Source organism: Marmota monax, unplaced genomic scaffold (genome assembly GCF_021218885.2).
Source record: "Marmota monax isolate L192 unplaced genomic scaffold, Marmota_monax_Labrador192_F-V1.1 WCK01_AAM20220418_F8-fsc00010, whole genome shotgun sequence".
Classification (NCBI taxonomy): Eukaryota; Metazoa; Chordata; class Mammalia; order Rodentia; family Sciuridae; genus Marmota; species Marmota monax.
Genome location: NW_026692321.1, coordinates 16,892,839 through 16,906,558, shown reverse-complemented (window position 1 = coordinate 16,906,558; position 13,720 = coordinate 16,892,839). Strand labels below are relative to the sequence as shown.

The 13,720-nt window shown below is 34.8% G+C and overlaps 1 protein-coding gene across 6 annotated transcripts in view; it reads left to right on the top strand.

Moving 5' to 3' along the window:
- The window catches only part of Itsn2 (intersectin 2), a 126,669-nt gene that overhangs the window by 34,963 nt on the left and 77,986 nt on the right, over window positions 1–13,720 (top strand). For all 6 annotated transcript variants that reach the window (XM_046441363.2, XM_046441362.2, XM_046441361.2 and 3 more), the window contains 6 exons: window positions 113–252; window positions 8,807–8,870; window positions 9,544–9,681; window positions 10,551–10,636; window positions 11,317–11,579; window positions 12,562–12,711. In XM_046441363.2, coding sequence (XP_046297319.1) covers window positions 113–252; window positions 8,807–8,870; window positions 9,544–9,681; window positions 10,551–10,636; window positions 11,317–11,579; window positions 12,562–12,711 — 841 coding nt within the window. The remainder of the gene's footprint in view (window positions 1–112; window positions 253–8,806; window positions 8,871–9,543; window positions 9,682–10,550; window positions 10,637–11,316; window positions 11,580–12,561; window positions 12,712–13,720) is intronic.

Below are 13,720 nucleotides of genomic sequence, written 5' to 3'. Positions count from 1 at the left end.
AAATACAAATGTAAAAGCAATTATTATGTAAAGTATTATTCTTATTGTTTATCTTACAAGTTTTAATTAAAAGTATTTAGTAACAAAACATTTTAAATTAATTTTGTTATAGCTCAACTTCCTCAACTGCTTCACTCTCAGGGAACTCGCCCAAGACTGGGACTTCAGAGTGGGCGGTTCCTCAGCCTTCAAGATTAAAATACCGGCAAAAATTTAATAGTCTTGATAAAAGCATGAGTGGATATCTCTCAGGTAAGCCATATACAGTGCCATTAAAGATGAGAATTAAATTATTATTAAATTATTTTATACAGATTTATTTGAAAAACTGTAATTTGACTTTGCACTTTGTAGGTCAACTAAGTTTTAATACTCCAAAAGTTTAGATGACATTTGACAAATAAAAATATTATAAGTTGTATGAAATTCAGAGATGAAATCAACTTGATTGCTTCTTCAAAGTTCTTACAATCAAGTTGAACATGTTAGTATACACCCAACCTTTTGGAAAAAGACCTGTCTCTCAAATGTATCAACCTCATCCTCTAAGCTTTTCAGTGCATGAAGGAACCCCAAGTCACTAGGTGCCATGTGTAGAATTTAGCCTTCACTTACTTACCCTATTGGATCTTTCCTCTGCTTGCCCTTTGCAAACCTCAGACAAGCATTATTCACCATCCTTTAGTGCTTTAACCCAAATATGCCTATAAGACTTGGTCTTAGATCCTTGTAGAACATTTGAGTCCAGGCTAGAACATTATCCAAACTTTACTAAGTGAGGATAGTGAAGGGGATATACACAGAGGCTAATAGGCAAGCAGAGTTCTTAACTTCTGACTTTCTCACTCCCTCTTCACTTAGAAACTATGATGTAGGACAGAGTAAAATAAATATTTAAAAATAGTAGAGCTTTAACATGTCAGAGAATGTAGAATGGGAGAAATTAATACTGAAAGGCTCAGATAAAAGAGAAAGGGTTAGGATTTAGACAGAGATTGAAGATGAGGGCATTTGAGATTGACAGAGAAGAAATCCTAGGTAAAAAATACACGGACTAAACCAGCACTACAGAACTTAAAAATATTCCATATAAAAGACATAAGAAAACAAACCCAAGAGCTCACAAATGAACAAACCTCATTTGAAGAGTAGCTAAGCAAATGAGAAACAGGACCAAATTAGATATGATAAACAAATCAAAATGGAAGGAATTAATAAGCATCTCTCTGTAATAAACTTTGAATATAAATGGACTGAGTTCTCCAATGAAAAGACATAGGCTGGGGCCGAGGTTGTAGCTCAGTGGTAGAGTATTTGCCTAGCACATGTGAGGCACTGGGATTGATTCTCAGCACCACATAAAAATAAATAATAAAATAAAGGTATTGTGTCCATCTACAACTAAAGACATTATCTTAAAAAAAAAGACATAAGCTGGCAGGATGAATTAAAAAACAAGATCCAATTATATGCTATTTACAAGAGATGCATCTTACAGGCAAAGAAAGCCACAGGCTGAAAATGAAAGGGTGAAAATTAGTAAACCATGTGAATGGAGCCCTGAAACAAGCAGGAGTGGCTACTCTCATATTTGACAAAGCATACTTTAAAACACAATTAATCCGAAGAGTCAAAGAAGGTCATACTGGTAAAGGGAAAAGTGCAAAAAGAATATATAAAAGTAATAAATATTCATGCCCGAACTGTGGGTTCAACTAATTACACAAAAGACTAGAGACACTACTCAAATTAAAGCCTAAGAAAGACTCTAGTATAATAATAATATGGGTGATTTCAGCATACCTCTCTCACCATTAGATTAGGTCATCCAGATATAAATTTAGTGAAGACTCTTTGGATATGAAAAATTTTATATGAACTCAACAGACATTTATAGAATATTTCATCCAATCGCAGCTGAATGAATACACTTTATTCTCAGTAACTCATGGAATCTTCTTCAAAATAGACTATTTTAGATCACAAAGCAACTCTTAGCAAATAGAAAAAAAATGATATAATTCCTTGCATGTTATCAGATCATAAAAGAATGAAATTAGAAATCAGCATGACAAAACCCTACAGAAACTATATAAACACATGTAGACTGAACAATACTGTTTTAAATGGATGATAAAGAAATCAAGGGAGAAATTAAACAATTCTTAGACTCAAATGAGAATAGTGATATAACATATCAGAACCTCTGGGGCACTATGAAGGCAGTTCTAAGAAGAAAACTTATAGTGTTGAGAGCCTAGATAAGAAAATAAGAAAGATCCCAAATAAACAACTAATGATGTATCTCAAGGCCTTTGAAAAAGAACTAACCAATTTCAAAACCAGTAGAAGAAAATAATTAAGATCAGAGCCAAAATCAATGAACTTGAGAACAACTACAACAATACAATACAAAGGATCAGTGAAACAAAGAGTTGATTTTTTTTGAAAAGATAAGGAAGATTGATAAGCCCTTAGCCAAACTAACCAAATGAAAAACAGAAAACACAAATTAATAAATTAGAGATGAAAAAGGAGAAATCACCACAAACATTCAGAAATCCAGGAAATTATTAGGAACTATTTTGAAAACTTATACTTTAAAGAATTAGAAAATCTAGCAGAAATGGGTACATTTCTAGACAAATACAATCTGCCAAAACTGAACAGGACATAGAAAATTTAAACAGACCAATAACTTATAATGAGAGAGAAGCAGTAATAAAAAGCCTTTCAAAAAAGAAAAGCTCAGGACTAGATAGAGTCTCAGCTAAATTCTATCAAACCCTTAAAGAAGAACTGATGCTAATATTCTTCAGATTATTCCATGAAATGGAAAGGGATGGAACACTTCCAAATTCATTCTGTGAAGCCGGAACACTCCTACCCGAACCAGATAAGGACACATCAAGGAAAGAAAACTATGACCAATATCCCTGATGAACTTAGATGTAAAAGTACTTAATAAAATATTAGCAAATTGTGTTCAATGGCATATTAAGAAGATTGTACACCACAACCAAGTTGATTTTATTCCAGATATGCAAGGAATATTTAATATATACAAGTCAATAAATATAACTAATCACATAAATTGAATTAAGGACGAAAACCACTTAGTAATCTCAATAGATGCAGAGAAGGCCTTCAACAAAATTCAGCACCCATTTATGATAAAAACACTGAAGAAACAAGGGATAGAAGGAACCTACCTCAACATCATAAAGGCTACAGATGAAAAACCCAAAACCAACCTCAGAGTAAATGGGGACAAACTGAAATCATTTCCTTTAAAGTATTGGACAAGACAAGGATGTCTACTCTCACCACTCCTATTTAATACTAGTGCTAAAAATTCTAACCAGAGCAATTAGGCAAGAGAAGGAAATAGAAAGGATAAAAATAGGAAAGAAAGAAAACAAATTATCACTGTTTGTGGATGATATAATCCTATGCCTAGAAGATCCAAAAAGTTCCACCAAAAGACTGCTTAGAGGTCAAAAACAAATTTAGCGAAGTAGCTGGTTACAAAATCAGCTTATGAAAATGAATAGATTTCCTGTATATCAACAATGAATCTGCTGAGAAAGAAATCAGGAAAACAGTTCCATTCTCAATAGCCTTAAAGAAAAAAAAAAAAAAAGAAGAAGAAGAAGAATACCTAGGAATAAATCGAACCAAGGAGTGAGGAGTGAGATACTTCTACAATGACATTCTTCACACAAGCAGACAAAAACAGTCCTAAAGTTTATTTGGAAGAACAAAAGACTCTGAATAGCCAGCCAAAGCATTTCTAAGCCATGAAAGTAATGTTGGAGGCATCACAATATCTGCCTTCGAATTATACTACAGAGCTGTAGAAACAAAAATAGCATGGTACTGGCATAAAAACAGAATCATAAATCACTGGTACAGAATAGAAGATACAAAGACAAGCCCACACAGGTACAGTTTTCTGATCCTTGACAAAAGTGCCAAAAACATACATTGGAGAAAAGACAGCCTTTTTAACAAGTGGTATTGGGAATACTGGTTATCCATATGTAGAAAAATGAAACTAGACCCTTATCTCTCACCCTGTACAAAAATCAACTCAAAATAGATCAAAGACCTAGGAATCAGCCCAGAAACTATGCAGCTCCTAGAAGAAAACATAAGTCAACACTCCAACATATGGGCACAGGCAACAACTTTCTCAATAGGACCCCTAAAGCTCAGGAAACAATACGAACAGGTAATAAATGGGATGACATCAAATTTAAAAGCTTCTGCACAGCAAAGGAAACAATTAGGAATGTGAAGAGAGAACCTATAGAATGGGAGAAAATCTTTGCTAGCTACTCTTTGGACAGGATTAATATCTAGAATCTATAAAGAACTCAAAAAACTTGACACCGAAAAATCAAATAACGCATTTAATAAATGGGTAAGTGAATTAAACAGATACTTCTCAAAAATAGAAACACAAATGTCCAACAAAATATGAAAAAAATGTTCAACAACATTAACAATTAGGGAAATGCCAATCAAAACTATCCTGGATTTCATCTCGTACCAGTTAGAATAGCAGTCATCAAGAAAATAAATAATAATAAATGCTGGAGAGGATGTGGAGAAAAAGGAACACTTTTACACTGGTTAGTGTGATTTTAAATGAGCACAACCATTATAGAAATCAGTATGGAGGTTCATCAAAAAACTAGGCATGAAACCACCATATGATCCAGCCATAACACTCCTTGGTATTTATCCTGAAGAATTAAAGTCATCATACTACAGTGATACATGCGTACCCATAATTATAGCAGCACAATTCACAGTAGCCAAACTATGGAAGAGGCCTAAGTGTCTATCAATGAATTAATGGATAAGGAAAATGTAGCATACATACACAATAGAGTTTTATTCACCCATGAAGAAAACGGAAATTATGTCATTTGCAGGAAAATGGATAGAACTAGAGATGATTATGTTAAGCGAAATAAGTCAAACTCAGAAGGTTAAGTATTGTGATTTCTCTCATATGAAAGCTAGAAAGGAAAAAGGAAAAGAAAGGTTGAAGTGGGTAGGGATCTCATGAAAATCAAAGGGGTATTAGTATAGGAAAGGGACCAAGGGATGAGGGGTGGAGAGGAAGGAGGGAAGTACTGGGGAATGATAGTGACCAAATTATATTGTTATACTGTGTGCATGTATGAATATGTTACAACAAATCCCTTCATTATGTGCAACTATAATATACTAATAAAAAATGGGGGGAAAATACGTGGCATGTTTGGAGAATGAAAAATAGTCTGTGAGGTTGGGGTTGTGACTCAGTGGTAAAGTGCTTGCCCAGCATGTGTGAGGCACTGGGTTCCATTCTCAGCACCACATATAAATAAATTTAAAAATAAAGATCCATTGACAACTAAAAGTATGTTTTTAAAAAATAGTCTGAAGTAGGAGTATAGGGTCTGTAGTTCTGCAGTAGGGTAAGGGTGCAATGAGACTTGGAATTAACTGAACAAACAAAATATACAGTGTTTTTTTCCAAAGATACCTACTTGCATAAATAAAAACATTTTTTCCTTTTAAAGCAAGGGAATTGAACCCACGAAGTTTTGGATAGTGGGGCTGTTGTATTATTGTACTTCATAACTTACATATTATACTATGTGTTTTTACATGTGCCTATTTTTACCTAAGTAAAATTTTCTGCTTTTTAATCAAATGATATAAAACAAGGTATATTGTATTTTTCTTTTCCTGTCCTGGAGATTGAACCAAGGAGAGCTCTACCACTTAGTTACATCCCCAGCCCTTTTTATTTTTCATTTTGAGACAGGGTCTTGCTAAGTTGCCCAAGATGGCCTTGAATTTGTGATCTTTCTACCTCAGCCTCCTAAGTAGCTGGGATTACAGGTGTGTGTTTTCATGCCCAATTATACTGTATTTTTTAGATACATATTTTAATAAAATCTTTTAATGTATCTGAAACTGGCCTGTGTATTGCTTTAAGTGGTGTCTTGGTGTACTATGTCATAATTTTATGACTATTTTTTCTTAGTGTGTGTATATATATATATATATATATATATATATATATATATACACATACATACACACACACACACACACACACAAGTAATGAAATGTTAGATTGTATGAGATGTGACATTGAAACTTAATTGAGATAAATGTCATGATCCCCATTTTTTGAAAAAATGAACTTCTTTGGACCCTACATTTTTCATTAAAGGAATATCTTTTTTCAACTTCAGAAGAGTGTGTTCATATGGGCTTTTCTTAGTAACATACTCTGCTGGCTGGCTGTGGCCCTTTATATTATTCAGACTTTGCTTGTCCTCCTGCAGTATTTTTTTTTAACCATTTACATCCTCCTAGCTTGTGTCTGTTCTCTCTTTTGCCTAGTGTGAGGGGATTTTCTTTCAATCCTCTTTGTCCAGGAGCTTAAATATTATTAAATCTTTTCAAGTTTGAGACAGTCTTCCATTTCTATTAGAAGAATCCTGCTCTTAACACAAAGACCTCCTTAACTCTTATTTCCTATGTGAAATTTAGAGAGTAATTAGTAGCGTGAATCTATGAGCTATATCCAGAATTTTTTCTTATCTGATTTCTCATAAACAGCCAGATTAAAAATAGAATGGAAGGCTGGGGATATAGCTCATTTGGTAGAGTGCTTCCCTTACATGCGCGAGGCCCTGGGTTCAATCCCAAGCACCACAGGGGGAAAAAAAATTGAGGAGAAAATATTTAAAAGTTACATAATATGAACAATCAGCTGCAACTTATAATACATGGTAGCTTTGATTAGCAAGTCCTGTATGTTCAAAGTCCAGTGGACCAATGGGGTTAGCTCTGTTTGTGCTGGCTTTGTAGTGGGAACTGTTCCTAAGGAAGAGTTGTTTAAACTCTTAACGTATGTAGAGTTGTGTTGGATAGGCCTTGTTTTAGACTGAACCTGAAGTCGAGACCAACTCTTCTGGTGCTCATGGCTTAGTCACCTAGAGATGGGAGGTGAGGTACCTGCTTCACTGACTAGGAAACCATCCCTGGAGAAGCCACGATTCTATCCATGGTCCAGCAAGCCACAGACTAGCTTACTATCAGTGAATGCTAATTTGAAGAAGACAGGGATTTTTTTTTCTGGATTGTATTCCTGAGCTTTCTGTATGTCTTTTTTCTGGATGTGACATTCTATATCATGAATTCTATTACAAAAAACATACTTTTGATTACTGAGGAAGAGAAAAGAATTTGAATATTTTACTACATACACTAAACATTCAATAAATATTAGTTATCATTGTCAGATGCTATCACATAAGTCCTCATGTACCTTAAATAGAGGAAAACTCTGGATTCCAACTTCATGAATTATTTTATTAAGCATCCATTTTCGAGGTATTGGGTATGCACTAGCGAATAAGCAGTCCAGGTTTTTGTCTTCTTAGAATGTAATAGCATTGTAGGGGAAACAGATGAGATAAACAAGCAAATAAAAATTACATTACCAGGGTTGAGGCTGCAGCTCAGTGGTAAAATGCTTGTCTCGCACGTGTGAGGCACTGGGTTCAATCCTCAGCACCACATAAAAATAAATAAAGATACTGTGTGTTCATCTACAACTAAATAAATATTTTTTAAAAATTGCATTACCAATTGTGATAGAAGATATGAAGGAAACAGGAAGTGTATTGAATGATAGGGTGGACTGGGAAGACCTGAGAAAGTGGCATTTTAAATTGAGACAAAGTAGGGAGGATGCAGATATGAAATGACATGGATTTGTAGGACTTGATGTAGGATAAAGACAGGAGAAAAAGGGATCAAGGGAACTTTTGGATTCCTGACTTGAGCCACTGGGTGGACAGTGATGTCATTCATAGAGAAAAGAAGATTGGGGAAAATGATTTGTGGTGAAAACTAAGAAGAGAGACATGGAAGATCATATGGAGAGTTTTATATGTATTGGTTTGAGATGACTGTAAAATATCTAAATAGGTAAAGAAGTATAAATTTAGAGGAGAGATTTGGACTATGGATATACATTTGGAGATCATCAGGTTCTAGGTGCCTGTTTAAAGCCATAGAAGTGGATGTGACTACATAGAGACAAAGTGCCCAGAATAGTTCCTTAGAGGGATGATGTATTTACAGATCACTTAGGAAGAAAGAGAATAGAGACAAAGACATAACCAGAAATGAGAAATCTAAGAATGTATTAAGGAAGTCATGCTTCAAATTGCACTGGGAGTACAAGAAGGCTGAAGAACCTCTCATACTGTCTCTGCCTGGTGACTTTTTCCTTTATGTCAACTGCTTGTGTGTACTGCTATTTTTTTTTAAATTTCTTTTTTAGTTGTGGATGGATACAATTCCTTTATTTTGTTTTGTTTATTTTTAAAAAATATTTTTTTAGTTGTAGGTGGACACAATATCTTTATTTAAGTTGTACTGAGGATCGAACCCAGTGCCTGACACATGCTAGGTGAGCGCTCTACTACTGAGCCAAACCCCAGCCCATGTACTGCTATTTTAATGAAAGAACATGGGGGAAGCACTTGAACTCACTAATTCTAGATTTTTGGCTTCTTGGAGCAAGTACTGTGTTTGATTACTACTGAATGCTCAGTTTGTGGCACATGGTAAGAACATTTTGATATTAAAAGTTCCCAAGATACCAGCAGTGTTATATTATTGTTGTAGAATTATATAACATATATAATTATTATATTTAGGTTTGCATAACTCTAAAGAGGCTAAAAAATTTTTTCTTTATGGTTTTCCCTTCAACCAGGTTTTCAAGCTAGAAATGCCCTTCTTCAGTCAAATCTTTCTCAAACTCAGCTAGCCACTATTTGGTGAGTTTGTCTGTTAATTATTATTTTAAACTATACCTCCTCTATTATAAGAAAGATATTGTTTCTGGAAAAAATTGTTTCTATAAAAGTTTGTAATTCAAAGATCCTCCATAAAAGCAGCCATTTGAAAGTTAACGTTGACTTTAAAACCAAACATACTTGTGCAAAGCATTGTTCTTGAGAACTTAGCATTTAATTGTTTTACAAGAAAAGTACACTTTTCTTCTATATAATGACTTCTATGGAGAATCAGACAATATATCCTTATAGGTAAATGTGGTTAGGTAGATGAATTGAACATGACATAAGCCACCTTCTCACAATGGGTATTTCCCATTCTGTTTCAAAGTCTTCCCTCTTTTGTGTTATGAAAATTAAGGGTTAAAATTAATTCACTTTTTTGTATATATTTTAATTTCACTAAAATATGATAGCCCATTAGTTTTATCATCATTATTCTTTTTTTTTTTTTAGTTGTTGATGGACCTTTATTTTATTTATTTGTATGTGGTGCTGAGAATCGAACCCAGTGCCTCATGCATGCTAGGCAAGCGCTCTATCACTGAGCCACAACCCCAGCCTCCTCATCATTATTCTTTTAAAAATAAAATTTTTTCAAACAGTATTTTATTCCAAATGGACTTTGTAAGTATAAATTTCACATTTTCTTTAGGTCTCTGGCTGACATTGATGGTGATGGACAGCTAAAAGCTGAAGAGTTTATCCTTGCTATGCACCTCACTGACATGGCCAAAGCTGGACAACCTTTGCCACTGACTTTACCTCCTGAGCTGGTCCCTCCTTCTTTCAGGTGAGTGTCTCTAAAGAAGAGCTATGTTTTTTCATTACTTGGCAGGTGTGCTTTTAGTTTGGGATTTGTTAGGGTCTGTCCTGTACTTTAAAGGATAGAGTTAAATATTTGTGTTGGCATTTGATTTTAATATCCAACGAGTTACACTTGAAAGGAGTACATATTAGAAGGTATGTTTTCACCATGTTACAGACAGGAAATTGGTAACTAAAGAGATTAAGAGAAACTTGCCTGGGCTGGGAATGTGGCTCAAGTGGTAGCATGCCTGCCTAGCATGCGTGAGGCACTGGGTTCTTGCGTAAGGCATGGGTTCGATTCTCAACACCACATAAAAACAAAATAAAGATATTGTGTCCACCTAAAACTAAAAAATAAATATTAAAAAAAAAAAGAGAGAGAGAGAGAGAGAGCAACTTGCCCAAGAATAGCAATTAGTTTGCTGGGTGCAGTAGAGAGTAATCCCAGTGGCTTGAGAGGCTGAGGCAGGAAGATCTTGAGTTCAAAGCTAGCCTCAGCAACTAGCAAGGCCCTAAGCAACTCAGTGAGACCTTGCCTCTAAATAAAAAGTGCTGGGATATGGCTCAGTGGTAAAGTACCCCTGGGTTCAATCCCTGGTACCCCCCCGCGCCGCCCCCCCCCCCCAAAAAAAAGAATAGCAGTTAGCTGAACCATAATTTGAATTCAGATCTCTGGCTTGAAATCCATATACTGCTCGCTGTACATTGTAACTATAAACCATACTTTGTTTTAAATATCTTTAACAGTATTCTAAATATTAATTTGTAATAATCATTGGTAGTTTATATTATCTTGTCTGAAAATTCCCAGACTGCATGATATTAAATTTGTTTGTTATTTGCTTTTCTTAGAGGAGGAAAGCAAATTGATTCTATTAATGGAACTCTGCCTTCTTATCAGAAAGTGCAGGAAGAGGAACCTCAGAAGAAATTGCCAGGTATCATTGAATGTCTGAGTTGTATGTTTATAGCGAGTTCTTTGAAGTTTTACTTTGAAATGTAGATGCATATTTAGAATTTTTGCATTCTTTAAATTTCATATTGCTATATGAGAAAACTATATGATGAATGAGATGAATTTTGATGTCAATAAAATTTAGCTAGGCAAAATGAGAAGACTGAAGGAAGAAGAGACAGTGTCCAAGTTAGGGTGTTTCTCCCACTTAGGCAGGATTAGTAGAGCAAACTTTGTGATGAAATCTTTAGCATTAACTTTTTTTTTAAAGATATTGGTTGAAAGAGTACATATGTAACTGTTTTAAAATATTTAAAAGTTAATGAACATGTATCAAACAAAACAAAGGTATAGCCACACAGCTTTCATTGTCCTAGAAGAAAACTCTGAGAAAAAAGCTAAAATAGTATTTAATTGACAAGGATAGTAAAAATTATTTTTCTCTTGGATGAATTCAAATATAAAATTTGTTTGTTTGTTTTTGAATGAATATATTTAGAAGTAAATATTTTCCAGTTTACATTTGAATTAAAATTATTCTTAGGAGAAATAGCCAAAGAATGAGAGCACACAAATGATCACAAGGTGCAAGTATGTTGAACTAGATTACAGGTCCTATAGGCTCTTGCTGAGTGGGGACAGCTGACAGTGTGCCTTCTTTAGTTACCTTTGAGGACAAGCGGAAAGCCAACTACGAGCGAGGGAACATGGAACTGGAGAAGCGTCGCCAAGCCTTGATGGAGCAGCAACAGAGGGAGGCAGAACGTAAAGCCCAGAAAGAAAAGGAGGAGTGGGAACGAAAGCAGAGAGAATTACAAGAACAAGAATGGAAGAAACAACTTGAATTAGAAAAGCGCTTGGAGAAACAGAGGGAATTGGAGAGACAACGGGAGGAAGAAAGGAGAAAAGAGATAGAAAGAAGAGAGGTTATTTTTAAGTTATTTTATTTCCTAAGAAATCTTTCATTTAATAAGAAATTACATTTCATGTAACAAAAACATGTTTTTTTTTGTTTGTTTTTTGCATTTTTATTGTACCTTTTCCTCTGCATCATTTCATTCTAAAAGATAGGAATCTCCCTTCCTTTAAGAAGGGAAAGAGGACCCTTTCATGTAAGGGCTTTTCAAGGCTGCTAAGTGTAGAGACAACCACTCTGCAGTTGATAGCTCAATCAAAAGAGAATTAACTGTCCTTCCTGAGTTGAGTGAGGAGCTAAGGATAGTGGGGAGCGAGGAGTCAGACTGAGCCAAGACGTTAGATGAAAGCAAGTTTAGGATTCAGATTTTACAATTTAAGGAATTGGAGGAACAGAAGGACAAGAGTGGGAAGGTGAGGGTCTAGAAAGAAATCAAGAGGGTGGCCTTGTGTAGGTGCTCAGGATAGTGTTATATGGGATCCCTGGGAGGATTGACTGTGTATTAAAGGGTGAGGAATGAGCACTGTAAATTATGGTGCACTGAAAAAATGTAAATAGATATTTTTTTCTCCATAGAAGAATAGAGATGTTATTATTCCTCTTACCATTTGTATTTATGAAGTGTCATTTTTGCTCTTAAGAGAAAAATTCCTATATTTAAATGATGGTCCAGTGAAGCAATCAGTGATGGCTGTAGCTCAGTGGTAGAGCACTTGTTTTGCGCGTGTGAGGCACTGGGTTCGATCCTCAACACCACATAAAAATAAATAAAGATATTGTGTCCATCTACAACTAAAAATTATTTTTTTAAAAAAGGTGATGGATAAAGTAGTCACTTTGGTGGGAGTCTTTAGACCTATTGATAAAGCTAGATTTGCCCACCTAATCTTTAGACACTGTGGCCTATGAAGTGCTGAACACTGTCATACCTTCAGTTTCTGAAAGATGCAAAGTTTTTAATTTAAAATTTAACTTTAATTCATTATTCTCAGGCAGCAAAACAGGAACTTGAACGACAACGTCGTTTAGAGTGGGAGAGAATTCGTCGACAGGAGCTTCTCAATCAAAAGAATAGAGAACAGGAAGAAATTGTCAGGTTAAACTCTAAAAAGAAGAGTCTTCATCTTGAGTTGGAAGCACTGGTATGGCTAAAGTTTAATGGAATTTATTTGAATGATGCTAAAGTTACCTGTTGAAAAATACAATTGTTTTTTAAAATCATATCTCATAAATAAATTTTGTTTAATGTAATTACTAGTTTTATTTTCAGATGTACTTTCAATAGATTTGACAGTATAGTTTACTAAAAAAGGCTAGAGATTCAAAATGCTGAGAATTCTGTTAAAATTTTAGTTTAGATGCTGGGCAAGACATTTTCTTCCTGTGTGTCTCAACCTTGCCTATGTATAAAATAAAGAGTGTACTAATTCATTAATTTTTAGCTTTCAAATCAGTCTCTAGAAGAAAGCCTACAAAGGATACTACCCAACAGATGGCTCTATATTTATCTGCTTTATTTTTATTAGCGTTTTATCTAGGATTTGGTTGGATAAAAGGATTCTTTTGAGCTGGGAATGTAGCTCAGTTATAGAGTCCTTGCCTAACATGCAAGGCCCCAAGTTCAAACCCCAGGAAGGAGGTGGGGGGAGTCTTCCTTTGTTAAAAAGAAAAATGACTTAAAAATTGTTATCTAAATGGTCTCTTAAAATTACTTCCAGTTCTATATGCAGAGTTTAGAAAGGTCCAGAACCTGTACTTAGACATATTGAAGATTGTAGTGTGAGCTCTAGGAAGGATACAGCATATTTAGTGTGTATTCCTCAAATATGAAACAATCTTCAGTAAAACTTCCATTATTTATGATTTTTAACCAGAGATCACATTTCTCCTCACTCTATTGGTTTGTTAGGGCTACCATAAGAAAATACTACAGGTTAAGTAGCTTAAATACCAGAAATTTATGTTTTTCACAGTCCTGGAAGTTAGCAGTTGAATATCAAGGTGTCTGTGGGTTTAGTTTCTCATGAGGTCTCTCTGGCTTGCTGGTGGCTACCTTATTCCTGTGTTCATAGTCTTTTCCTCTGTGCATGTGCATATCTATTATGTTTTGTGTCTAGATGTTCTCTTACAAGGACACTAGTCAGATTGGAT